General features: G+C 38.2%; 1 protein-coding gene across 13 annotated transcripts in view; it reads left to right on the plus strand.

The window, feature by feature from the left end:
- The window catches only part of LOC136883477 (peroxynitrite isomerase THAP4), a 162256-nt gene that overhangs the window by 70919 nt on the left and 64362 nt on the right, over positions 1-26975 (plus strand). For all 13 annotated transcript variants that reach the window (XM_068229732.1, XM_068229731.1, XM_068229729.1 and 10 more), the window contains one exon: positions 23350-23439. In XM_068229732.1, the coding sequence (XP_068085833.1) occupies positions 23350-23439 (90 nt within the window). The remainder of the gene's footprint in view (positions 1-23349; positions 23440-26975) is intronic.

Raw genomic sequence — 26975 nt, forward strand, 5'->3', positions numbered from 1 at the left:
TTGCTTGTTCTATGTAAACATTGAAAAGGAGGGGGGACAAACTGCAGCTTTGTCTCACTCCTTTCTGGATTGCTGCTACTTTTTCAAAGCCCTGGATTCTTATCACTGCAGACTGATTTTTATTTAGATTGTAGATAATTCTTCGTTCTCGGTATCTGATCCCAATCACCTTCAGAATCTTAAATAGCTTGGTCCAACAACATTATCGAATGCCTTTTCTAGATCCACGAATGCCGTGTACGTGGGCTTGTCCTTCTTGATTCGATCCTCTAAGATCAGACGTAAAGTCAGGATTGCTTCACGTGTCCCTACATTTATTCTGAAACCAAACTGATCTTCTCCCAACTCAGCTTCAATTTGTTTTTCCATTCTTCTGTAAATAATACCTGTTAAAAGTTTGCAGGCATGAGACAGTAAACTAATGGTGTGGTAGTTTTCACACCTGTCAGCACCGGCTTTCTTGGGAATAGGTATAACAACATTCTGCCGAAAATCGGATGGGACTTCTCCTGTCTCATACATCTTACACACTAAATGGATTTTTTTTTTCTAGTTGTTTTACGTCGCACCGACACAGATAGGTCTTACGGCGACGAACTAAATCGAATAACCTTGCCATGCTGGTTTCTCCTAAGGCAGTCGGTAATTCAGAGGGAATGTCGTCAATTCCAGGTGCCTTGTTCCTATTTAGGTCGCTCACCGCTCTGTCAAACTCTGACCTCAAAATTGGGTCTCCCATTTCTTCAGCATCAACAGCCTCTTCTTGTTCCAGAATCATATTATTTATTTATTTATTTATTTATTTATTTATTTATTCAGTGATGAACATAACAGGCTTTTTTGTCCAATTACAATGGTCGCAATATACAGTAAAATTAAGTTACACTACTAAACATTAAATGGAAAAAGATAATACAATGAACTACCTAAACAATACAAAGTTGGTAATACAATAAAAATATACAGTTACTACATTAATAATTATTTTACAGCGGTGCCTAACACAAAGTAACACATTCAGTTATACAGTCTTACTAGACACATGACACATTATCCAAAATAATATTCTAAAAGAGAAAGTGTTTAATTTATAGGTCATTTGAAAACTGTGAATTCAAATAGAAGAGAAATAAAAGAACAACTAGAAGAATGAAATAAAAAACATATACAGAAAAGAGATAATATTAAACAGTATGTGCATTATAGGAAAGTATCACACGCCAATTCAAAGTTGATTCGATTCATGAAAAAGATATCCAAATTATATGTATTTAATGTATTATAAAGTTTCAGAATTTTATTAAGAGGAGTATTCTTATGGGCTTCTGTGCGGCATTTCTTAATGTAAAACAAATTCTTGAACCTGCCAGACTTCCGAGGAACATAAAATGGTATCCTTCCAAGTAACTCTTCATCATCAATTTTACTATTCAATATTTTATACAAAAATAACATCATGGACTTTTTACGTCTTTTTTCCAAAGTTTTAACACCAAAGTGAGATAACATTGTGGAGAAGGACAGAAATGTCGGGTACTCGTGTAACTGTTTCCAGTACACATACTTTAAGAATTGCTTTTGTACTTATAAATTAATTTGATGTACTTAGTGTCTGAAGGACTCCAGATAATAGAACCATATTCTAGTTTCGGTCTTATTAAAGAGTTGTATAAAATAACATACGTTGAAAATTTAAGGAATTTCGAAATATGAAACCCAAATTTCTATAGGCTTTATTAACCATATATTCAATATGACTTCCAAATTTCAAATCTATGTTAAACTGAATACCTAAATCCATCTTTTGTTCGACTTCCTTCAAGACGGAACCGTTGATGATGTAAGTATACCCGATATCCTAGCGACATCTTGTGAAAGACATTTTAACACATTTATTTACATTGAATGGTAATTTTCTTTACTCCACAATGATATAGCATTTAGATCGTTTTGTAAATTTTTACAGTCATCAGTGGATTTAATTGCAGAAAATACCTTCAGATCATCGGCAAAGAGTAATATTTCAGACTTAGACAAGACATCTACAACATCATTAACATAAATTAGAAACAGCAAAGGTCCTAGATTTGAGCCCTGTGGCACACCTGATTTGGCTATAAAGTTGTGAGATGAATATCCTTTATAACACACATATTGTTTTCTGTTAACTAGGTAAGACCTTATCAAGGAGTAAAAGCCCTGAGAGAAATTCAAGGAGTCAATTTTCTTTAAAAGTATATCATGATCTACTTTGTCAAACGCTTTCTGAAAGTCAGTAAATACAACATCAACTTGGCCTCTCTCATCCAAATGCTCTGAAATATACTCTGAAAATTGGATTAAATTTGTGGTGGTAGAACGCTTTGGCATGAAACCATGCTGACGAATAGAAATAATGGGTTTTACATGATTCATTATACGTTCAAAAAGAATACTTTCAAATAGCTTTGCAGGAGTTGACAATATAGTTACTGATCTATAATTACTGATTAAGCTAAGGTCACCAGTTTTGGGAATAGGAGTAATTTTTGAATATTTCCAAGCATCAGGAAGAATCGAAGAGCTAACAATCATATTGAACAGTATTGCCAGTGGGTACAGTAATTGATCTTTGCATCCTTGAAAATAAACGGTGGAATACCATCTGGTCCTGACGATTTCGTTGGCTTGAGTTTCGTTATTGCTTTCTCGATCTCACAGATAGTTATTCTGCCCAAGAGAAGCAAATCTAATTGTACGTTTGAGTTACCATTTGAACAGAGCGGATTGTATGATGCAGTATTTTCTGAGTACACTTTAGAAAAATATTCTGCATAACAATTCCCAATACTTTCATTACTATTGAATACTTTACCATCTAATTTCATCACTGTACTTTTGTTCCAGTTTTTTCTTTTGTTTGTTATAAAATTCCAGAATGAATGTATGTTCGTTGGTATTTCTAACTCAATACTTTCGATGTATTGTTTGAACGCAATATTCATTTCCTTCTTAATATTTGCTCTTAATTCTTTATACTTAACCAAATTAAAATTATTTTTTTTCCTTTTATTTTCCTATTTTTTCTTTAAGCTTCAGTTTACGTATCAAATCCTTAGTGAACCAGACTGGATATCTCAGTTTATAAGACTTAGTTTTAGGAACGCATTTACTAAAAATTGAATACAACTTATCGTAAAACACATCTACAGCTAGATTTACATCATCACAATTCAGAATATCATTCCAATTTTCTTCCCTAAGCAGAACATAAAGCTGTAAAAAATCTGCTCGTTTAAAATTAAATCTATTTTCACATCCGTGGATTTTACTTGTTTTATTTTCTGTATATTTGATAGAGGCTAACAAAGGAGGATGGTGTTGATCAATGGGAATAAGTATCTTTGATTCTTCGCTCAGATCAACTGTATCTATATTTGAAAGCACAAGGTCAAGGGTTCTTCCATTTTTATTCCGTATATAATTAATTGATTTTAAATTAAACAAGTATAAATACTTTAGGACTTCTTTAACCTTGTTGCTACCTTGACTCATATCATAATTGCTGCCTGTTATTTCAGGTAAATTAAAGTCACCCATTATAATACTATTTGATGTAAATATACCTTTGATTTGAATTAGACTTTCAAAGAAGAAACTATATTCTGTCAGATCAGAATTTGGTGGAAAATAGGCTACGCAAATAATGTACCTTGCATTGTTACTAAGGAATGAAATGCATAGTGAATCAGCATTTCCTTCAACTAGATTTATTCTTTCAGTGATGATACTATTCTTTACACCAATCAACACCCCTCCACCTCTGCTCTTACTAGTGAGTTGTATATTTCTGTCCTGGCGATATACATGATACCTATCGTCAAACACTTCGGAATCATAAATAGAATTATGGAGCCATGTTTCAGTTAATACAATAAGATCATAAGAATTACACAGTACATTGTTACAAAATACGTTTGTCTTTGATCTGAGACCTCTGACATTCTGATAATAAATATCATAGAGTGAAGTTAACATTTAAATTTATTTAAATCACTTTCGCATTGAATTCTAATTATTTGTGAGCCATCTTCTTTCCTCATAAAAATTTTTCCGTTCCTGATCCAGAGGTATTTCACATTTTTAGAAATCTTAACTTCCCTAGCTTTCGAAAACAGTTTCCTAAGTGTAGGACAAAGGCTCTCGTTTATAGAGATAGGATTACTGAATGTGTGGCCAATATCCAGTGTAGAAAAGTTCCTTTTTATTCTCCTCTGACGGGGAAGTTCTTCCTTGAAATACCTACGGCAGAATCAAACAATTATGGTGGGGGAGTTCGGACTGTTGCTGTTAGGGAGCCTGTGGCAAGCATCAATGTCAGTTTCTTCAATACTGACATTGAGTGCTCTACCAACAGCTACCACTTTTTCACTCACATTTTTGTTCTGTTGATGCGGAACTCCATGGATTTCTAAGGTGTTCACCCTGGAATATTGTTCACAGTTAGTAATCCTCTCGCTTAAGTTTTCAATCCTTTTTTTAACTCATTATTTTCATTTTTCAGGGACTCGATCATGAGTAGAAACGAGTCAAATTATCTACATCTTTGCCTTGATACAGCTGTTGGATATTGCCCCCATTATTCCCGGTATGCTCAGCTGGAGAGCGAGAGTCCGAAGGGTGTTCGCTGTCTGGCTTCACATGCTTTTTAAAGGCAGGAAAGATACAAGGGCTGACGACAATTACAAAAAGACATTTAAAACTACAGGTTTTGACATTTATTTATAAACTAGCACTGAATAACATATTTAACAAAATATAATAATAAAATCTTGATGGAATTTAAATCAAAACTCTTCTCTGCCAGTTTCCTGAGATACACCACCATCGTTCTCCAACCCTTTCGAAGCTGAATTTTACTGAAAATATAACTGATTGACATTAGCCTACTTCTGATTTAAAGAAACAAAATAAATTTTATGTTATTTATAGGTTGCTAGAAAATTAAATGTCCCTGGGCTTCATGGTCCGTAAATGATCCTAAGCCATCCTAGGCTATCCTAGATGATCATGTGCTTTCGTGATAACATTTTCACTTTATCAAAACATTACATTCTCCAAGTTAATTAAGTAATTTATGGTGTCATTGACTTTACCAAAAATTTTGTCAGAAATATTTAACTAAGTCGTCCTACTCGTGGATAAGTTTTAATCACATTATTTCATCTATCAAGCCTGAGTTCCGTTGAACTGTACTTTAAAAATATTTGTAATAAAAATATTACTTAAACATGTCTCCATCAGACTTATTTATATAAAATTACATTCTCGGAATAATTATTTTCACGAAACTTCTTGCAATATTTTACTGAATAACACATGAAATTGGTTAACTCTCAGCATCTGACGCCTTGAAAAATAACATTTACAAACTTTGTGAATATGGGAATCTTTGCTCGCACGATTGAAACAATACGAACTTATTCATTGTTGTCGGGTACCTTAATCTTGCCTCAACTTAAATTTAAGATAAAATTCACTAAAGGTTTAACTTCCAATAAATTTAATCATCTTAAACAACGATGATGATAACCGGGGCCCAACATGATGAACACGTGGCCATATCAAAACCACATTTCAAAAATATCACAAATCACTACAGCACTCACTCAACATTCACACAAGGACACACGAATATTATTTACATTATTTACAAGCGAATTCTAGATTTTGAATGTTAGATTTTGATTATTACCATCTGCACACGGAATATCAAGATGACGGTGTCGGTCAAAAATCAAATTACGAGCCTCATAGGAATGTGATGAAATATGAGTGATCACTTCGTCAGAGATAATGGTGTTCTCACAACGTTGGTCATAATATCAGCGGTTTAATATATGGAAGAATTGTCGACTACAAACACGCACATAATACAGGTCAAACGCTAACACCTCAAATTCATGGTTCATGAGTCACGAAGATTATTATTATTTTGAATCTACACACATCAGTTAACATGTGCTCCAACATTTGAAGAAGTTATGGTTCACCAAATACGTACACACACTCCAAATTTCAATAAATTAATTCAATAAATGCAATAAATTCAGTAAATGATCCGTCAGGATTCCGCCGTAATCCAGGCTCATATTCCACTTAATTGAGCACATATCAACATCTTACAATAAGATCAAGTAACATTTTAAACTCATGACCCTTAATCTTCAGCTTAACCCGAGCTAGAATTATTATTATTATTATTATTATTATTATTATTATTATTATTATTATGTCTTGCTGGATATTATTTCCACATAAATCTGAGTTCGGCAATAGACCAGATGATGCCAACACGCGTGAAATCCAACGAAATAAGCGAGATAAAATGGACATTGAAAACAGCGTAATAAATATGCTGTAAGTCTGTCCCACACGGCTTCCACATTTGAAAATAATTTTAAAAATAAATTATATTTATCGGTGAGGACAATGATTTGTTAAACAACACTGAACTATTGGTTGGGACATTTAGAAGACACACACAGTCTAACTACTTTAATAGAATCCAATAACTCACAACGTGACAACTCTACCATTACCCATGTGAAAGAAGAATGGAAATATCATCTAATTATGCAAATCTAATAGAATTACTACCACTAATGAATAAGTAAGCATTATTTCTACAAAGATAAACAGGTAAAACATTATAAATTGGTACTTAAATGTCTGATGAAAGTGGATGTCTGCCGATGTTGTGGAATTGCTCGATCACATGTTGCTGGTCATCTGCCTCCGTCGTTATCTCCCCATGTTAGATGTTGCCTACATCTTAGTTGACCATAATAGCAGCCAAGTCCAGACCAGAAATACTGTATGTTTCCTTTTCAGGTAGTTGAAACATCGTGATGAAATTCAATGAACACGTTGCGGTCCTCTTCTTTCTTAGTAAGGTGAAGGCTGAAACTAACACAAAATTTGAGTATGTGTTGCACACACAAACACGTCGAAATTTTGTAGAATAACAGTACGAAACTTAGCCCTCGAAAATCTGCTTGACTCGTTGAATATTATACTGTTAGAGGGTATTAAAATTAAAATGTTGCAGAGTCCAAATATCCCAGTAAGAATGCAAGAGTATATGAGTCCAATAATATAAGAGCGTAAGACAGCGTTTCTTCGTAACACACGAGTATATAAGCTTTCATAAGGTGGGTGTGTCTCCATATCGTCTCGTAATTGGACGTCGTTCTCACACCTGATAGGTTACTACACTTCTCGAAATTTACCAGAATATTCCATACGCGTAACAGGCTTCCTTGGCCTTGAAAGTTCCCACTAGGTCACATGATACAGCTGATTGGTCGATTGAAAAATCAGTACTTCGCTCCCGGCTGGTAAAAACCGGTTCCGTGCATGCGAACACGTCTTCGTAAAACAGAACTTGGAATATCTCACCCATAATAATGAAATAATAGCCTCTCATTTTAACACACAATAAAATGTTCATTGTATGCCAAATTTCAAGGGAATAATATGTTCCTGCCATCTTTCTGTTTTGTCTTCTTTCCCTAGAAGTGGCTTACCATCTGAGCTCTTAATATTCATACACCTAGATTTCCTTTCTCCAAAGGTTTCCTTGATTTTCCTGTATGCAGCATCTACCTCTCCTAGGACCATGCAACCTTCGACATATGCACTTCTCCTTCAAGCATTTTTCCGTAGCTACCTTGCACTTTCTATCCACTTCATTCTTTAATCTTTTCTGCCTTCTTCATTTTTAGCATTATTGTATTTTCGTCGTTCATCAATCAGGTCTAGTATCTCCTGAGTTATCCACTGATTCTTAGTTGATCTTTTCTTCCTTCGTAACATTTCTTCAGCAACCCTACTGACTTCATTGTTCATGACTATCCACTCTTCCTCTATTGTGTTTCCTTCAGCCTTTGCATTTAGCCCTTGTGCAACACGTTCCTTGAAACAATCCCTCACACTCTTTTCCTTCAACTTTTCTAGATCCCATAATTTTGCATTCTTTCTTTTCTTCAATTTCTTCAACTTCAGATGGCATTTCATGACCAACAAGTTGTAATCAGAGTCCACGTCTTTTCCTGGAAAAGTTTTGCAATCCAACACCTGGTTTCTGAATCTCTGCCTAATCATAATGAAGTCTATTTGATACCTACCAGTGTCTCCAGGTCTTGTCCACGTATACAGCCATCTTTTGTGTTGTTTGAACCAAGTATTAGCAACGACTAAATTAAGATTGGTGCAAAATTCAACCAGCCGACTTCCTCTTTCGTTCCTTTATCCCAATTCGAATTCTCCGATTGTATTACCTTCTCATCCTTGGTCTACCACTGCATTCCTTTCGCCCATCACAATTAGATTGTCGTCACCTTTTACATATTGGATTAAATCTTCTATCTCTTCATATATTCTTTCGATTTCCTCATCCGCTGAACTAGTGGGCATATAGACCTGCACTATTTTGGTGGGCATTGGTTTGGTGTCTATTTGACGACAATAATTCTTTCATTATGCTGGTCGTAGTAGCTTACACGCTGTCCTGTTTTCTTATTCATTATTAAACCAACTCCTGCATTTCCCCTGCTTGATTTTGTGTTGATAATTCGGTAGTCGCCTGACCAAAAATCCTGTTCTTCCTGCCAACGTACTTCACTTCTACCAACTACATCTAACTTTAGCCTATCCATCTCCCTTTTCAGATTCTCTAAACAACGATTCAAACTTCTAACATTCCACGCTCCGACTCGCAGAATGTCATTATCTATCTTCCTGATGATCGCCCCCTCTCGTGTAGTCCCCATCCGGAGATGCGAATGAGGGACTATTTTACCTCCGGAATATTTCACCCGAGACGAAGCCATCACCAGTACGTCATTCATACAGAGAGAGCTGCATGTCTTCGGGAGTTAGTTACTGCTGTAGTTTCCCGTTGCTTTCAACCGTGTAGGAGTATCAACAGAGCTAAGCCATGTTGAGTATTACCCGTATTACAAGGCCATATCAGTCAATCATCTAGACTGCCGCCCTTGCAACTTCCGAAAGGCTGCTACCCCCCTTTCTCTGTACAGATACCCATCCGATATCGAAACAGACTTTCAACGTATTAGGCCGTGTTACGTACATGTAGTACGTGTTGAAGAGATGTTAAGTACAGAACAAAAATGTCCAGCCGGACACCAGTGGGATCCGAACCCACAACCTCCCGATTTCGCGTCGGTTGCTCTACCAATTGAGCTATGGTGGCCTAGGCTATCTTTGTTCTGTTTGAAAGGATCTGAGCTACAGGTCTGGCACTGCTGCTAGCACACTGTAGAGTGCGTTAAAGTCGCCCGTTGCGGGGCATCTCAATGAATATTGAATTTTCACGACCGCATTGTAATCGAAACAGACTTTCAACGTATTAGGCCGTGTTACGTACATGTAGTACGTGTTGAAGAGATGTTAAGTACAGAACAAAAATGGCCAGCCGGACACCAGTGGGATCCGAACCCACAACCTCCCACTGGTGTCCGGCTGGCCATTTTTGTTCTGTACTTAACATCTCTTCAACACGTACTACATGTACGTAACACGGCCTAATACGTTGAAAGTCTGTTTCGATTACAATGCAGTCGTGAAAATGCAATATTCACCCATCCGGTATGGTTGCACCTGCGGCTCGGCTATCTGCATCATTGGGACACGCAAGCCTCCACACCGCGGCAAGGTCACGTGGTTCGCAGGGGAGGCCCGAAGGCATAATGCACTGTAAACACTAGGTCCCTCCAGCAAAGGCGTAGTGTTAAGTTGTTTGTCCAACCCCTGTCCCGTATCTCTACAGGGTCGGGTGAGGTAAGATGAATCTGTCGTGGCGGGTTTTTATGACCTATGCCCTTCCGGTTAATGAGATGAAATGAGAGGGCGAAACCCGGTGCCGGCACATGCCTACTCCTGCCGAATAGCACCAAGGGGTATGCTGAAGGCTAAACGTCCCCATCCGACGGACGAGATCACCATCAACAGCGTCATATGCCCTCACTCCATATGAGCACTGCGGAGAGATTTGGAATTTAATCCAGGCTTTTGGCACGCAATCTAGTGATTAGAAATTGTATACCACCACCTCCCCTATCCCGCCGGCCAACATTCTAATGGTGAAAACGGGCTAACCTCGGTGTCAGACCGTTTAAGACTTCAGCGCCTTAACGATCATGGCCACTAGGTGGGCTTAAAGGCATATTGCTAAGTACTGGAAATAACGAAGTTGTATGAAAAACTGTATATGAGATGCTGAATTTAGAATGTTAAACTAGTGGTATTTTTTTGTAATATTTTTTCCATGGAATTGCTTATTGTACTCGTGTTGTTGGGTAGTTATGTTTTTAACTTTATTATCACTTGTAGTGTTATGCTTGTAGTAAGTTCAGCCTATAGTATTGTAAGCTGTAGTGTTAAGTACTAGAAATACTTAAGTTGTGTGTGAATTTGTATGTGATGCTAGATTTAGAATATTAAACTAGTAGTATTTCTTGTAATATTTTCTTCAATGGAATTGCTTGTTGTACTCTTGTTGTTTATTTGTTTATTGTTGTTGTTGGGTAATTGTTAACTTTATTATTACACTACCGTAAGTGGCCAGTGCCACTGGGACATTTCCCATTTGCGATGTATTCGTTAACAATTATTATTATTATTATTATTATTATTATTATTATTATTATTATTCTCCGTAACTGCTTTGGCTCCGTTCCGTCGGTAGTACCGGAGATCACCGGAGGAGCGTGCGTATTAGCCGATTCAATCAACAGAAGGGCCACCACCTTTTTACAGCGCTTTAACGCTGACGATCACGGGTGGCCCAGACTGGTTGCGCAGTAGATGTTAGTTTTTTTAGCTCGTCCTGCTTGTGACGTCATCATAGGAGCACCGTGACTGCACATAACCGCGCATGTTGTGTACCTCTGTCTATCTTATAAAAAAGGCGATTTCCACGTAATATCTACATGTAATTTCTTTCCGAATATTGCAATTGGTTTGAATAGTGGCCTACTGTATTTTACGTACCGTAGTGTGTGTATCGTAGTTCCTTTCTGTGAGATCTCTGATATTGCTGTTCGTGCTGCGAGGTGAACTTATTTTCGTTTCGTTAGTTGCGTGAACATTATAATAGTAGGTGGAGTGAAATTTGTGTTCGTTCATAGTGTCACTGTAGTGTATATATATTTGCGTGGGTTTTTTTTTTTTGCTCCGGTACTTTGAGTGTGAATAAAATTTCTTAAATGTGTTTTAGCAGGTGATAACTGTTGGCAATAACTTGACAACATGCCTGGATGTGCAGTAACTGGCTGTCTGTCATACAGCAGAAAGACGAAAGGAAGAGATATCGTGTATCATTCATTTCCTAAAGCTTCAGACCGGCAAAAAGTTTGGATACAAAAATGTAAAAGGAAGGATGTCTTCAATGTAGCTACATCTACCGTGTGTTCGCGGCATTTTACGGAAGCCAGTTATGTTCGCGATTTAAGAGCAGAATTACTGCATTTTCCTCCCAAGAAGATCTTGAAAACAGATGCAGTACCTACAGAGAACCTTCCCGGTAACATTTACAGTAGTAGCCCAGTAAGTGCACAAGTATTCCTAAAAAAAATTCGGCAGTTCCACAGTCTTCTTGTTCTTTCTTATTCTGTAATTTTTTTTTTTTTTTAAGTAGGAACATCTATGCATGGTTTTGAATATGAACTTGCTTCTGCTGCTTTTAGGTTGTTTCTTAATTTTCATGGCCATGTGATCTTCTTTTAATTTATTCTATTATTCTGCTTATTTTATTCATGCTGTGTAAGGATGAAAAGATATTGTAAACTTGTTTCGTGTGCATGTATGTGTGACTTGATTTTGCTGGATGCGTTATGTCTGGACCTGTCCATATCTGTTCTCCTCCTGCGTATCACCTTTGGGCTGAGTGATATTGTTTGTGCTATAGCGTTGTCTTATGTTCTATTCGTTTTCATATCCCTTCCTGATACGAATGTATCCTACAGTGTATGTTATTTGAGATTCTGTTGGATTGGGCGACCCTTCGCTTGTACATGAGGGGGCTATGTTATTTTATTCTTGTTAACCTGATTCAGCCCATGCCTGCGTGTATGATAAATTGTGCTGCTGCAAATCTACCGCAGTGTGTCTCGGTTTTATCTTTTTATTCTATACTTTGGACTGTCTGTCTAGCTACGCTCATTGTGTGAATTGACTGTGAAAATGGTGGGTTGTACTATCTATTGTGTCTTTTCCTTACTGACTTTTTTTATTTCTTATTTGCGTGGGTGTTTTATTGTGGTTTGTTTTCGCGTTGTGTTATATGCTTTGGGTCCATTTTATTATTTGGGGATCTTTATCCGTTACTCTTGTTTGGTTCTCAGATATCACGTTTATTTATGTGTCGACATGGCAACGTCTTAATACCTTTCCTTATAATCTCCTTGTTTTCCTTGCTTTACAATCTTTGGGATACGTGCCCCTTTCTCGATTCATGGAGTCTCTCAGGAAAAATAAAACTACTTCTTCCTTGGAGATTATCTAGAGAGTTTTTAATGTTTTTACGATTCGAGACTGATATGTAACCTTTTCCACCTTCCTCGTAAAAGCGTGGTTAATTGTTTTGAGGGCTGTTTGAAGGAAAATTAATAAGGAAGACATATTATTCTAGTTTCTGTATGCGATAAGTTGATAACAATTCTCCTGCCCATGTATAGTTGGAAACTGTTTCGTGAGCCTTGAGCTCCATAGTGCTGAACGGGAACTTGGGCTCAAGAAAAGGTTCGCATACTGTACTACAGTCTTATGATAATGTCTGCGATATTACAAACAGTGGATTCAAATGAATAATTAAAGAGATGTCCATAAAATCCTAATATCCTTGAAAATATTCATGCTGACTCACGTGAGTTGTATTTCATGCATTTGTTGCTTCCTGTAATTTGTGTGTTATCTTTAGTCTTTTTTTGTTTTGCCTTAACTCAAAGATAATTTTAAAAATCTCCTCTTTACACTAATGTGTTTCTGTCTTGGGTTTGCCTTTCTTAATCATGATTTATTTTAAGAGAGGCCCAGATCCAGTTCCCGACTAGAAAATTGCCGGTTTTGGCCGATCCTACAGCAAATTTCTGGGTATGCTAATGTGTCGGTTTGTGTAGTGGGTGGTGAAGATGGTATGTAGAGCATGGTCGATCGAAATGTTTCACCAGAACGTTGAATTTTGGTGAAGCAGAACTGGATTCGTACAAATCCAGACTCCCTGTGTCTTACATCCGCACGTAGTCACCTGAATTTCTTTGCTGTACGTTGACTTTTAATGAGTATGTTGGTTCATTTTACACATTATCTTAGTACCCTCGCCTTCTATGCCCTTTTGTTTCATGTCGCACCTTCCCTATTTTGACGAACCTGTTCATTTGTAGGTCATGGATAAAGAAAGTGAATCCATTTTGCACACTCCTCCTAGAGTTGAGATACATGAAAACAATGTTGTATCAAATGAGGTTTCTTCTCCTCAATCTTGTACCAATTATGAAGATAATTCATTGATCCCTAAATCTGCCAATATGGCAGTAGGTCAGATCCCCCATTCCGCTGCATTTAATTCATCTCTCTTATACTCGGCTCTCAATGTTGTACGGAAATGGGACCTCAAGTTCTCTGGCGAGAAAAAAAGGCCATTCTTTTGTTGAATTTTTAGAGAAAGCAGAAGACAATGCTGCATGCCCTTCACTATCATTAGATTCATTTGTACCAGTATTCCCCGCTATGCTGGAAAGCTCCGCCAGCAGATGGTTTAATTTATTCAAGCACAGAATCTACACCTGGTCAGATTTCACCAAAGAATTAAAAGTAAGGTTTGGCTTGTCCGATATGGACTTTATCCTTAGACGGGAAATCCTTCGTGGGACTCAAGGTTGTGAAGAGTCTATAGATGACTGTGCAACAGTCATCTTAACCCTATACAACCACCTTGATTGTCAAGTTCAAGATGCGGAAATGTTCAATACCTTCTATAGGAACCTTGCTCCTCAGTATGAACTTGATATAAAGCGCTCTGATGTAAACAGTGTCGACGATATGATTTATCTCGGTCGCGAATTTGAATCCACACATCAATTAAACGGTTGGTACCAAACCCCTTCTCCTCCTCATAAAAGTTGTTTCCTTGACACGGCTTGCTGCGCTTCCCCCAAAACTGTGTCTTTCTTTAGATCACCACCTGTGGTCAGTGTCCCAATCAATCTGTTAATATTTCTTAATTGTCCCACTTCTCTGATTGCATCGCCAGGGCTCTTCAACGTTGCAAGTCCCCTTATCACAAGACAGCAACCCCTATTAAAAGTTGGAATTGTGGTAAAGATGGACACATTTCCAGATATTGCAGGTCCAAATCTTCCATTACGTGTTTTCGGTGTGGTCTGTCGGGTGTGCACCACAGCATATGTCCTGGATGGAATAAAATCGGGAAAACTAGTTCCGTACCAATGTGCTAGCCCATTGTTGGTGCCTGACAGTCATCCAAATCGCAAAATTTGTGGAACCCCCTGCGGGTGGGGGGCGCACATGTAGAATACACCTGCGGTATACCTGCCTGTCGTAAGAGGCAACTAAAAGGGGCGACCCAGGTACGGACATGGATTGTGGTTTGATATGTGTTGGACCTGCTGTGGATGGGAGGGGCTGAATACATTCACAGGTAATCCCTGCCTGTCTTAGAAGGCGACTAAAAGGGTCATGTGGCCATGGTCCCCTCTTTATTTTTTAAATTGTTTTTCAGGGCTTAGTTGTAAACCTGTTCAAAATTTTTGATGTGTGTGCTGCTCGGAGATGGACCTCCTATGCGTGCGATTACGCTCGAAAACCCGTGCAGTAACCACCCAGGAAGCGGCGGGTGGAAGCGTCATGTACCCTTGCAGTAGTATCCGCCTGACAACACAGGTCCTCGCACAGCCGAATGCCAGGAGGACATATTCTTACTGTTTTTTTCTTTCCTATATTTAGTGCTCTGTACATGCTATGGGGTACATGCTATTGCAGGTGACTGGGGGGGGGAGTCCTAGTGCTCATTGCCTCAGTCATCCCGTATTAGGCACTGTCCAACATCGGACCCCTGGCAGTACTGGCTATGACCAGGTGGGTATTGCCTTGGCTGCTTGGTTCGGCTACAGAGACCCCTGATCGCAGTGGGTGGCATTCAGGGAGGATGATTTCGAGCATGGCATCGAAACAACTTCCGCCTGCCTCCTCGCGTAGTTCGCTACCCAAGTTTTTAACATTTGATTCCCTAAGGGGGCAACCCCTTGGGAACAAGCGCAGCGTATTTGTCTGGGTTCCAGCTTCTCTAGGTTCCTGTTTGCTACCAAAACCGATGGGCAAGATTTCAAGCTGGTCAAATCGATTTGTTTCAGTCGACACATCAAAGGTGAATATGGTGAACTTGAGGACCTAAAGAAAATGCACAGTGGTGGTTTGCTTCTGAAGATGAGCACTGCGCTCCAAGCAGATCGGTTGCTCAAGTGCGACCGCTTTTGCGTAATTCCCGTCAAAGTAGAACAACACACAACCTTGAATCTGATTCATGGAGTTATTTTCCACTGTGATTTCATTCTGAACACTGATGATGAATTGATGGAAGACATGAAGCTCCGTGGGGTGACACACATCTGGCCTATCATTTGCAATGTCAACGGTGAAGACGTTGCCACGGGTGCGTTCATAGTCTCTTTCAAATTGTCAGGTGTTGCCAGAGAGAATCAAGGTAACAATCTATCGTTGCAATGTAAGCCCGTACATCCCGCCTCCTAAGCGATACTATCAATGCCAGAGTTTTGGACACATGGTATCTCGTTGTTTGAATCCCTCTGTGTGGTGCGTGTGGAAGAGCAGCTCATAGCGCAGAAGAGTGCACAACTCCATGTAGGTGCGCTAACTGCCCTGGTCTTCACTCTCCTCGAGATCAGAACTGTCCGGTTTACCTGAGTGAGAAGATCCAGAAGATTAATACGACCCTGGATGGTCTTTCCTATCAGGAAGCACACCGTAAGTGTAATTCTTTGAATACACTGGCCAAGACACTAGATTTCAGCATGTTAGCAGTCTCTCCCAGGTTCGTCCTTTACAACTGGAACACCTTCCCAGAAATCGCTGCGCCCAAGGTGGCATTTGCTCCTGTGAACAACACCGCAAAGAGAAAGGGCTCGAAGGCGGGTCCATCACAGCCTTTGACCACCAATAAACCTATGCCGGCTAAGAAACCTATGCCAGCACAGCAGGGGAAGAAGACAACGTCTCGTTCCCTCACGAGGTCAGCGAAAGCCACGCTTAAGCCGGAGGAGGCAGCATCGTTGACCAGGGCTGGGAAATCGCCTCCCAGCCCGTCTAAACAAGAATCTACGGCGGGGAAGAAGAACACGCTTCCAAGGAGTTCTTCCACTTCTTTTACAAATGGGGTCTCACGCCCTCCACTCGTAGGAAGAAACACCACCCCCGGACTACTTCAAAGAAATTCCAGGCATAAACCGGGAATCCATGCGACAAATCATTACCCAGAAGTTAGGGAAGAGGAAAAACGTGTTCTCATCTTGTGCCACATCACTTGACTGATGATCAGAAGCAGGCATGTTTAGAGGCTTTCCAGGATTTTGTCGAAAATGGCATATGCGACACCAAATTTCTTGAACTGTATCGTCACTGAGGATGAAACCTGTTGTCTCAGGTACGACCCTGAAACAAAACGGCAAAGCATGGAATGGCGTTCTCCAGGATCCCCTTGTTGGAATAAGGTCAGAGCCGAAAAGTCACGCATCAAAATGATGCTCATCACCTTTTTTTGACAATATTCCTGACATCCAATGAAACGTGACGAGGCTTTTGAAGAAAGCCGCCTTGCAAAGTTTCCAGGACATATATTGCCGATCTCAGAAGTGCATAGTTATGGGAGGGGACTGTTCCGAAGGACAGTAAGGTCACTGTGCGTTTTTCATCTGTGTTGATAGTACAGGACTATTCACCGAACTTTGTCACATGTTGTACCGGTATATTAAAAAACACACAAACCTACTTTTTAGTTTTCACTATTATGTGTGTTTACTTGGCAGTAAATATAAGTGAATCTCTCCTGGTTGATGTATGTGACAGCCCTCTGACAATTGGGACAAGTAATTCTGACATGTATGTAGTCAGTCACCTGTAATTCCATGGAAATAACCCCATGTATATAATAAAATATATTGGTTGCCAAGAATTATATTCAAGTTGACAGTTACCGGACTGTCCCTTTGTCAGTCTCGCTGCCGGTTTCACCAAGCTTCGTCCTAATATGCTTGACGCCTGTCAAAAATGACGACCCGTTTCTTTTTGACGCTTTGTGAGCTGGAATAGATGCTCCGTTTATTTTGACACGATCTCGCATTTTGAAACAACATTATATTATGATATATCGAGTTTAATCGTACGTTCTGATAGCCATTTCTCGATTAATAATTGAAGTACTGAGCCATGGTTGAAAATAGGCTTGGTTTGTAATTTAATTTTCTGTTATAGAGTGGTCTCAAAAATTTCGTCAAAGAAGAGAGGATCCAAATTCTCTGAAGATGAGAAGAGTTTGTTCGTGAGTGTTGTTGCCGAAAGGAAAGAGACAATTGAAAACAAGAAAACCAATGGCACTGGATAGAACTTGCATATTGTTTTAATTCTCATGAATTTGTTTGTTAAAGGTCAGTGAAACAATTGAAAATGTTTTATGACATGTCAAATGAATTGCTGCGAGTTAGGCAGCAGGCGACCCACAGAGAGGCCTTACATAAAATCAGCTGCATGGTCCATATCACACTTCAAAAGATTCAAAACTAAGTATTTATTTATTTTCCACCTAGTCGATACTATGATTGCTTAAGGCAAGGAAGAACGCATCATCAGTATTACACCAGACACAAGACTGTGAAAGAATGACAGGAGTTATTGTTCCAAAGGAAACTAGGCTTAATAAGAATTTACAACAAGGAATTAGTAATATTTTTGTCTGCATTAGTAATAAGAGCCACATTGTGATATCTGGATTTCTTCATTTTGACAATTACTTATAAATTGTATACTTTTTAATTTATAAATTGACTTTTTTTCATGAATAATTAAGAAAAGAATATTCATTAGGACATATTCTCTATGGAACATTGTACAAGTGTTTCCTTGACGACTGCTTTCAATTGTAGAAATAATTTATATATTTTCTCTTGAGTTTTTTGTTTGTTTTAATGTTGTCAATCTTATGTTAATTTTAAGGACACTTCCTCTAAAGCATTACTTTGTTAATTTATGTATTTTTCATCTAAATAATGTTATGTGGCTGAAGATGTTGATAATATACGAAACATGTACCCCTTTTAACCATTAAGTTGCCTTAAGCAATCATTGTATCGACTAGGTGGAACCCTTCTTCCCGGAATCATGTCAACGTGATAATACAAATTACATGTTTCATGGTACATAATCCCTGATTGTGATTCACTCCTCTCATTTGAGGTTAAGCAGTGTTCTCGGCGGTGTTTAAACATTACAATAGTATTTAAATATTTTATTATTAAGGTCCACCTTTTCAGTACAAACTGTACAATGTTCTGCATTACAGTTATGGGAATTTGGGTGTAGAGAATTGTTTTTTTTTTTTTTTTTTTTTGTTATTGGGGCATAAGTGGTTTTCTGTAAAATTGAAATTCAAACTTGTTAATGACATGTGTTAAGTTAATATCAAGAAAATTTATAGAGTTGTTATTCTCGTCCTCTTTGTAAACTTTATATTATAATCTAAATTATTTAAAAATTCAAGAATTTTTTCACTATTGTTGTGTTTGTCTATTGTTACAAAAGGGTCATCCACATACTGGAGCCATAAGCAGAGCCCTTTAATTTTTGTCACTATCTTGTGTTCTAAATTGTCCACGTATATACCTGCTAAAGTTCCTGAAAAGGGATCACCCATTGTCAAACCTTTCTGATGGTAAATTTTATGTTTGTATTGTGGGGTTGGGTTGTAGGTTGAACTTATTTAATCTTCGTTATTGAATTTGAAATGTTTCTTAAGAAAACTATGTAGAAACTTTGAGGTTTTGTATGTAGGGCTATTTCATTAATAATTGGTCGAACAGGTATTTCCTTTTCATGAATTTTGGGCAATGCTTTCGCTGTAGGTATTTTGGGATTCATGTTAACTAATTTTTTATATTCCTGTTCTTTTAGAAGAAATGTTGAGTTTTTAAGTAGTGTTTTTAAATTCCATTGTATTTTTACTACGGTGTCTCTGTTGAATAAGACTTGTCTGAAAAGAATTTTAAGATTATTAATGTTGATAAAATCCAATAATACCTTTTGAACATCAGAATCCTGATCTAACTTTGAGGTGTTATGATGGCTGATGATGCCTGTAAAACAGGCTAAACATGTCCCGTTCAAACTATTGTAACAAGGATTAAATCCTAATTATAAAGATTTTTATGTATTGAATAGGTGGTTGATCAAATAAATAATTTGTAATTTTAAGAAGTACATACCACTTAGTCGAGCAGCTCATCTTCTTTCTCCCAAGTCTTCCCAGCCCATACTTTGCAACGTTTTTGTAACACTACTCTTTTGTCGCAAATCACCCAGAACAAATCGAGCTACTTTTCTTTGGATTTTTTCCAGTTCTTGAATCAAGTTATCCTGGTACATTGGAACCATACTCTAGTTGGGGTCTTACTAGAGACTGCCCTCTCCTTTACATCCTTACTACAGCCCCTAAAAACCCTCATAACCATGTGCAGAGAACTGTACCCTTTATTTACAATCCTATTTACGTGATTTACCCCAATAAAGATCTTTCCTTATAGTAACACCTAGGTACTTACCGTGATCCCTATAAGGAACTTTCACTTCATCACAAGTCCGGCTCCATAGCTAAAAAAGTTAGCGTGCTGGTCTTTGGTCACAAGGGTCCCGTGTTCGATTCTCTGCAGGGTTGGAAATTTTAACCATAATTGGTTAATTTCGCTGGCCCGGGGGCTGGGTGTGTGTGTGCCATCTTCATCATTTAATCCTCATCACGATGCGCAGGTCACCTACGGGAGTCACATTGAAAGACCTGCATCTTATCCTTGAAATTCTATGCCCAGACCTGCATCTGGCGAGCCGAACTTGTCCCCGGACACTCCCAGCAATAATCATTTACCTGATCACAAGATAGCAATTGTGAGGCTGATGCTGAAGTATTCCTAACCAAATACAGTTATTTGAAAATGAGTTGCACTGTGAACAAAAGATTAAATATTAGTTATAAGAGACCTAATTGTAATGAAGAAAATGGTATCGTCGACAGTAATGTGCAAACTACACAGGCAAATGCAGACAATTATATTATTAATGATTGTGCAATCTCAAGACTGCCACACAATGGGTGTAAACATGTTTTGACGTCATTTGAACTTATAGCTGCCTCTGTAGATTAGTGGTAGAGTGTCAGCCTCCGGATCCGAAGATAGCGGGTTCAAACCCGGCAGAGGTTGTCAAGAGTTTTGAAGGGCGGAACAAAGTCCATTCGACACTCCATGACGTATGATGTCGGCATGTAAAAGATCTCTGGTGACACATATGGTGTTTACCCGACAAAATTAATTAAAATCTCGGACATAGATGTCCAAGAGAATTTCGGTTTACTCGGTCTGCCATCTAGTAGGCCTAGGGTAAAACGAAACGTCGAAATTGACAAGCAATCAGCCAGATGGCATCAAATTGAAATGTCTGCACATGTTAGCTGAGGCCATATGATTGTTATACATACATACATTATCATTACTGTTATGTCTTTCAGCGTTCAGTCTGCAAGCCTCTGTAAATTTACTAAACGTCGCCACAATTCTCTATTTGCAACTAGTGCTGTGGCCTCATTTAGTTCTATACCCCTTATCTTTAAATCGTTAGAAACTGAGTCTAACCATCGTCGTCTTGGTTTCCCTCTACTTCTCTTACCCTACTTTATGGAGTCCATTATTCTCCTAGGTAACCTATCCTCCTCCATTCGCCTCACATGACCCCACCACCGAAGCCGGTTTATGCATACAGCTTCATCCATTGAGTTAATTCCTAAATTAGCCTTTATCTCCTCATTCTGAGTACCCTCCTGCCATTGTTCCCACCTGTTTGTGCCAGCAATCTTTCTTGCTGCTTTCATGTCTGTTACTTCTAACTTATGAATAAGATATCCTGCGTCCACCCATAATAATAATAAAAAATAATATTTTCTTTATTATTATTATTATTATTATTATTATTATTATTATTATTATTATACTTGAACGTAATTCCCATGATCCCAAAAACTTCCTCATATTTGAAAAAATATGAATCAAATAACATGATTTTCCCCAATGAATGTTCTCACATGTTTGTTCTAAAACATCCAGTGTTTTCAGAATAAATAAATTTGTATGTGAAAGGACTTAAGGTGTCAAAGACAAGTTAGTGAAGACCTTAATGAATGAATATGTTGGTGTAGAAGGTATGTGTGACAATTGTTATTCCTTGTTGGCCCATACATACTTTACAGTCCTCAGTAAAGACTGTAAATAAAACAAATGGTTCTTACACATCTTAGCAGAAGAAGAAAAATGCCAAATTACAGAAAGTAATGCATATGTAATTTCATGTTCATGTGCATTTGTATGTACATAATATTGTGTATATATATTTATAATTATGGTTTGTGCATGGTTGTCGCTACTGCTTGGCCTGCAGTTGTATGGGAATTGTTACAGAAATTTGTCATGACTAAACTTCAGTTTGTGGGAAATAGCATGTGTACAATAGGCTAAGTTATTTTTGAATGTATATAGTTGTCACTCTACATGACATATGTGAAAAATGTAGATAGTAGGCCATCACATGAAAAAATCCAGTAGTTTTGGTCTAGCTGTAGGCCTAAAATAGATGTTACTTTTCATGCCTTATTTCGTGACTAATATAATGTTATAACCCCAGATCAAACATTTTTGAGGTTCTTGAAAAGCTATTCCATAATTCCTTTCAAACTTAAAACCAATACATTTTTGTGTACAGGTGAAATTTTGAGATCTCTGGTTCAGGTATTATGTCATAGCAGCCACAGGGAGCAGTCGGCAGCTGTTCGTTTTTACACTGCGAGCCGCTAGATAGTGCTAGTGGCGCTGTCTCGTCGGGAAGCTATGCACTTTCAAGAGAGTTCCTACTATTATCTTTATATCCTATTTGGTATAACACAACTCATTGCCAGTTCAGTGCCTCCTGTGTTGTCAACCTGGCTTTTTCTGTTCATGTGCAATGATATATATTTTTTTTTTTTTGCTAGCTCTGTTTTGTTCTTGTTCTTTTTCTTATGCTGGCAAGTTTAAGTGAACAACAGGCTGCTGTGCAATTTTGTTTTCTACTCTGTAAAAATGCTGCTGAAACTGTTTTAATGTTGAAAATAGCTTACAAACATGACGTCATGGGAATAGCTCAAGTTTACGGTCGTTTGCTCGGTTTAAAAATGGCAACATGTCGATTGATGACAAACCTCTTTCTGGATGTCCGTCAACTGCCCTAATCGATGAAATTGTTGAAAAAATTCAAGTGCTTGTGCTCGCAGACCGTTGGCAGACAATTGATCAACTGTCAGAGATTAGTGGGTTATCTTGGAGCTTGGTTCAGCAAATTTTAACGGAAGATTTGGGAATGAAAAAGGTTGCTGCCAAGTTTGTTCCTCAGGTTCTGACCAACGATCAAAAGATGTAGAATTGAAACATGTCTGGTTTTGAAACAACAGCTTGAAACTGATCCAGATTTTCTGTCAAGGGTCATTACTGGTGATGAGTTATGGTGCTATGGTTACGACCCAGAAGCAAAGCAACAGTCAAGCCAATAGAGGACGTCATTGTCACCCCATCCAAAAAAAAAAAGTCAAATAAAAAAAATCAAAACAATGCTGGTAAAAAATAATTACTTTTTTTTTGTTACACCTTTGAATATCGGCTATTGGCTTCATTAGTTGCTTGTGCACTCCGTGGTCGAATGTATCATCACAGAAAACTCGGGGAAACTATAAATATGTTTCAGTGCACAGTTCTAATGAATTTACATAAACATGTGCACCTTGGTGTGATAATGTGAACATAATGAAATTACAGTTATATAATACCATATTGGAGTAGTAAAGCTAAATAGTCAGAATAATTTCCTCTTTAAAGCCTCTTCTGCATAAATGAAGTATATTGACTTATTTCATGCCAACGACAGAACATAAATTGTATTGTCACCCCTGATTATTTCTTTCTTTTTTAGGTTTCAAAGAAAACAAGTAATGACCGTGCATCAACAGCAAAGAAAGTTAAGAGGTCAAATCGGAGCAAGAATCGGGAAATGCTGGTGCCGGTACGTACTCTTTGGAAAACCATAAAATATTGCTAGATAATATTAATTCATTGCAAATAAGATATTGAGGAAGTAGTTGTTGCTCTGAGAAGTCTAGCATTGCCAACATACATACATACATACATACATACATTTTGATTATAGAATGTTATGCCTTTCAGCATTCAGTCTGCAAGCCCCTGCGAATTTACTGAACAACTCCACAATCTTTTATTTGTAACTAGCCTTGTTGCTTCGTTTAGTTCCATCTCTCTAATGCTTAAGTCATTTAAAACTGAGTCCACCGAGCTCGATAGCTGCAGTCGCTTAAGTGCGGCCAGTATCCAGTATTCGGGAGATAGTAGGTTCGAATCCCACTGTCGGCAGCCCTGAAAATGGTTTTCCGTGGTTTCCCATTTTCACACCAGGCAAATGCCGGGGCTGTACCTTAATTAAGGCCACGGCCGCTTCCTTCCCACTCCTAGCCCTTTCCTGTCCCATCGTCGCCGTAAGACCTATCTGTGTCGGTGCGACGTAAAACAACTAGCAGAAAAAACTGAGTCTAACCATTGTCATCCTAGTCTCCCTCCACTTCTCTTACTCACCATGACTGTGTCTGTTCTCCTAGGTAACCTATTCTCCTTAATTTGTCTCAGTTGATCCCACCACCAAAGCTGATTTATGTGTACAGCTTCATCCATAGAGTTCATTCTTAACTTAACCTTCATCCGCTCATTCCAGGTATCCTGCCATTGTTCACACGTGTTGGTACCAGCAATCATTCTCGCTACTTTCAAGTCTTTTACTTCCAATTTTTGAATAAGATATTCTGAGTCCACTCAGCTTTTACTCCCATACAGCAAAGTTGGTCTGTAAACAGAGCAGTGTAAAGATAGAATCATTTTGGGAGCTCTCTTCTTTCTTACAGAATACTATTGATTACAACTGCGAGCTCATTGCATTAGCTTCACTGCATCTTGATTCAATCTTGCTTAGGTTACTATACTACCGTCCTGGGAAAACACATATCTGATATATTTGAAATGATTACATGTTTCAGTTCTGTGTTCCAATCTAACATTCAGTTCTCTTAGATCTCTTTCGTACTGACATCACTATAGTCTTAGAAAGGCTATTTTCATATGATACTCATTGTACCTATTTTCTAGTTCCAAGATATTATATTGCAGGTTTTCAGCACAGTCTGCCCATTAAGACAAAGTCATCGGCATAGGCCACACTGCTTACTATATTTCCACCTTATTGATTCCTTCCCTGTCAATTTATATCTTTCAGTAGATGATCCATGTAATGTTCAAACAACAAGGATGAAAGATTACAGCCTTGTTTAATCCCTGTAAGTACCTTAAACCAGTAACTCATTCTGCAATCAATTCTCATTGCATACCAATTGTCAACATAAATGCCTTTGATTGCTTTTTAATAATCTACCCTTAATCCCATAATCCCTGAGTGTGGCTAACATCTTTTCCCCTCAGTACTGTACATCTACCAAACATAAACATAACTGTCTATTCCTGTCATAGCATTTTTCAGTTACCTGGCATATACTGATCTCATTCTGACAGCCCCTATTTGGTCTGAAACCACACTGGTTTTCATTCAACTTACTGTCAACCACTGATCACATACTTCCTTCCAAAATACCTCGATAGTTGTTTCAATCCTTCCATTCCCTTGCTTATAGATAGGTGAAATTACTTCTTTTGTCCAATCAGAAGGTACCTTACTAATATTCCATTATTACGACATTCTATGAAACCATTTCTTCCCTGCCTTCTCACTACTTTTCTCCATTTCACATCTGTCATCTACTGTAGCTGCTTTATGGCAGTCTTGTTTATTTACCATCCTTTCCCCTTCGTCAAGCATAATTTTACTAACAGCACCATGATCTTCCCCTTGACCTCGGTTGTTCAGGATGTCAGCAGGAAGATTTACTTTGAAGATTTTCAAAATATTCCTTCCACCTGTCCGGTGATTCCCCGGGATTTGCTATGAGTTAACATTATTTAACCCAAAACAATATTCATTCCCCCCGCCTTCTAAAATTCCTTATTACTGTCCAAAAGGTTTCCCTGCTGTTTAACCTAGCCTTTCCAGGTTATTACCCAAATCTTCCCATGACCACTACTACCCTACTTACAAAGTCCCTGTGGGGAATGTCTCCTTTATGGAATTAGGTACCACCTTTAGATTATAGTGTCCTAGCCGCCTGAGCACAAGGAGGTGCACGACTCAGATTATGTCTGAGATGCTCATTCTTCATCCATAGCAACAGATATCCCAGCTCTTACTTGGCCACTCAGCTGTTCCCCATTGTTCACGTGCTTGGATATGACTACAGTAACGCACACATTTTGCAGCTTTTGTTTAATTAAAATTCAGTTACCCTAGTTTGTTGCTTCATGACTAGGATGGCCTAAAAATAATTTAAAATATTGTTATGTAAGTACCCACCAAATGATCCCCATGTCTTGAAAAGAAAACTGGTGCCATTCAGAACCAGCGTGTTTGCGAAGAGTGCACTGACAGTGTCCAGCTGTTTACAAAGTATATGGAAGTTCACCTTTCATCAGCCATAACATTGAGGTTAATTAGGGCTAGGATTTTGATGACCTACAAATGATTAAAAAATGTCCTGTAAGGCTATATGGCCTAGTACTCCTTCAAGAATGACCTAAAAATTATTTTTTTATGTTCCAAGTTATCTTTATAAGGAAAGACTTTTTGAACTTTCTATTATTTAGGCTAGTAATATAATTGTCATACTTGCTATTGAGGCCTACCAGTGTAGGAGGCAGTATGCTATGTTAGTTATTTAATTTTGTATCAAATTAAATAAATGATTGCAAAGAATTCATTTTGACTGAAGTTGTTTCCAGCAATTAATCCTAGATAGATTTTACTCTTTCACTACAGACTTTACTTTCGTGTTCAGCATAATGCACTTTGAATTTAGGAGAACTCCTTTTATATTGTGGTCTATGCTGACACTTAGTTCAATGAAGTTGACTGACTCACTGGTCTCCAGCCAGAACCCTCTGCAAATAATGTTGCAATCACAATCCATTCAAAGGTTCGGAATTGTAGGCAGGCCTGCAATCATTTGTCCTGATCTGACAATTATAGCTGGGCGAATCCTTAAGGGGTGGTTGGACTGGCCCATTGCATAGCAGTGGACATTAATATTGTTCTAAACATAGGTATTAACACACTCGGGGGCCATAGACTTCAAAGACGTTTGAGATTCTCGTCACAATGCAGGGCATAGGCTTTATAAGCTGTTGTAGGATCATGCGTGAAATGCTGTTATATTTAGCGCCTACAGATTCTTATGACTTAAGTTGATGGTACTGTTCATAGATGGAAGTTTATGCAACCGTTTTGCTGTATAGAAATCATGTTCACATGTTGTGGTCTGCAGTTTGTCTCCTGTTTTTTTAGAATAAACATCTCAGCAGTATCCCAAAGTAGATGTCTTACAAGGTTGTACATAGAATTTCTTTATCTGCAGTACCCTGGTTGGAAATCAT

Source organism: Anabrus simplex, chromosome 11 (genome assembly GCF_040414725.1).
Source record: "Anabrus simplex isolate iqAnaSimp1 chromosome 11, ASM4041472v1, whole genome shotgun sequence".
In the NCBI taxonomy this organism is placed as follows: Eukaryota; Metazoa; Arthropoda; class Insecta; order Orthoptera; family Tettigoniidae; genus Anabrus; species Anabrus simplex.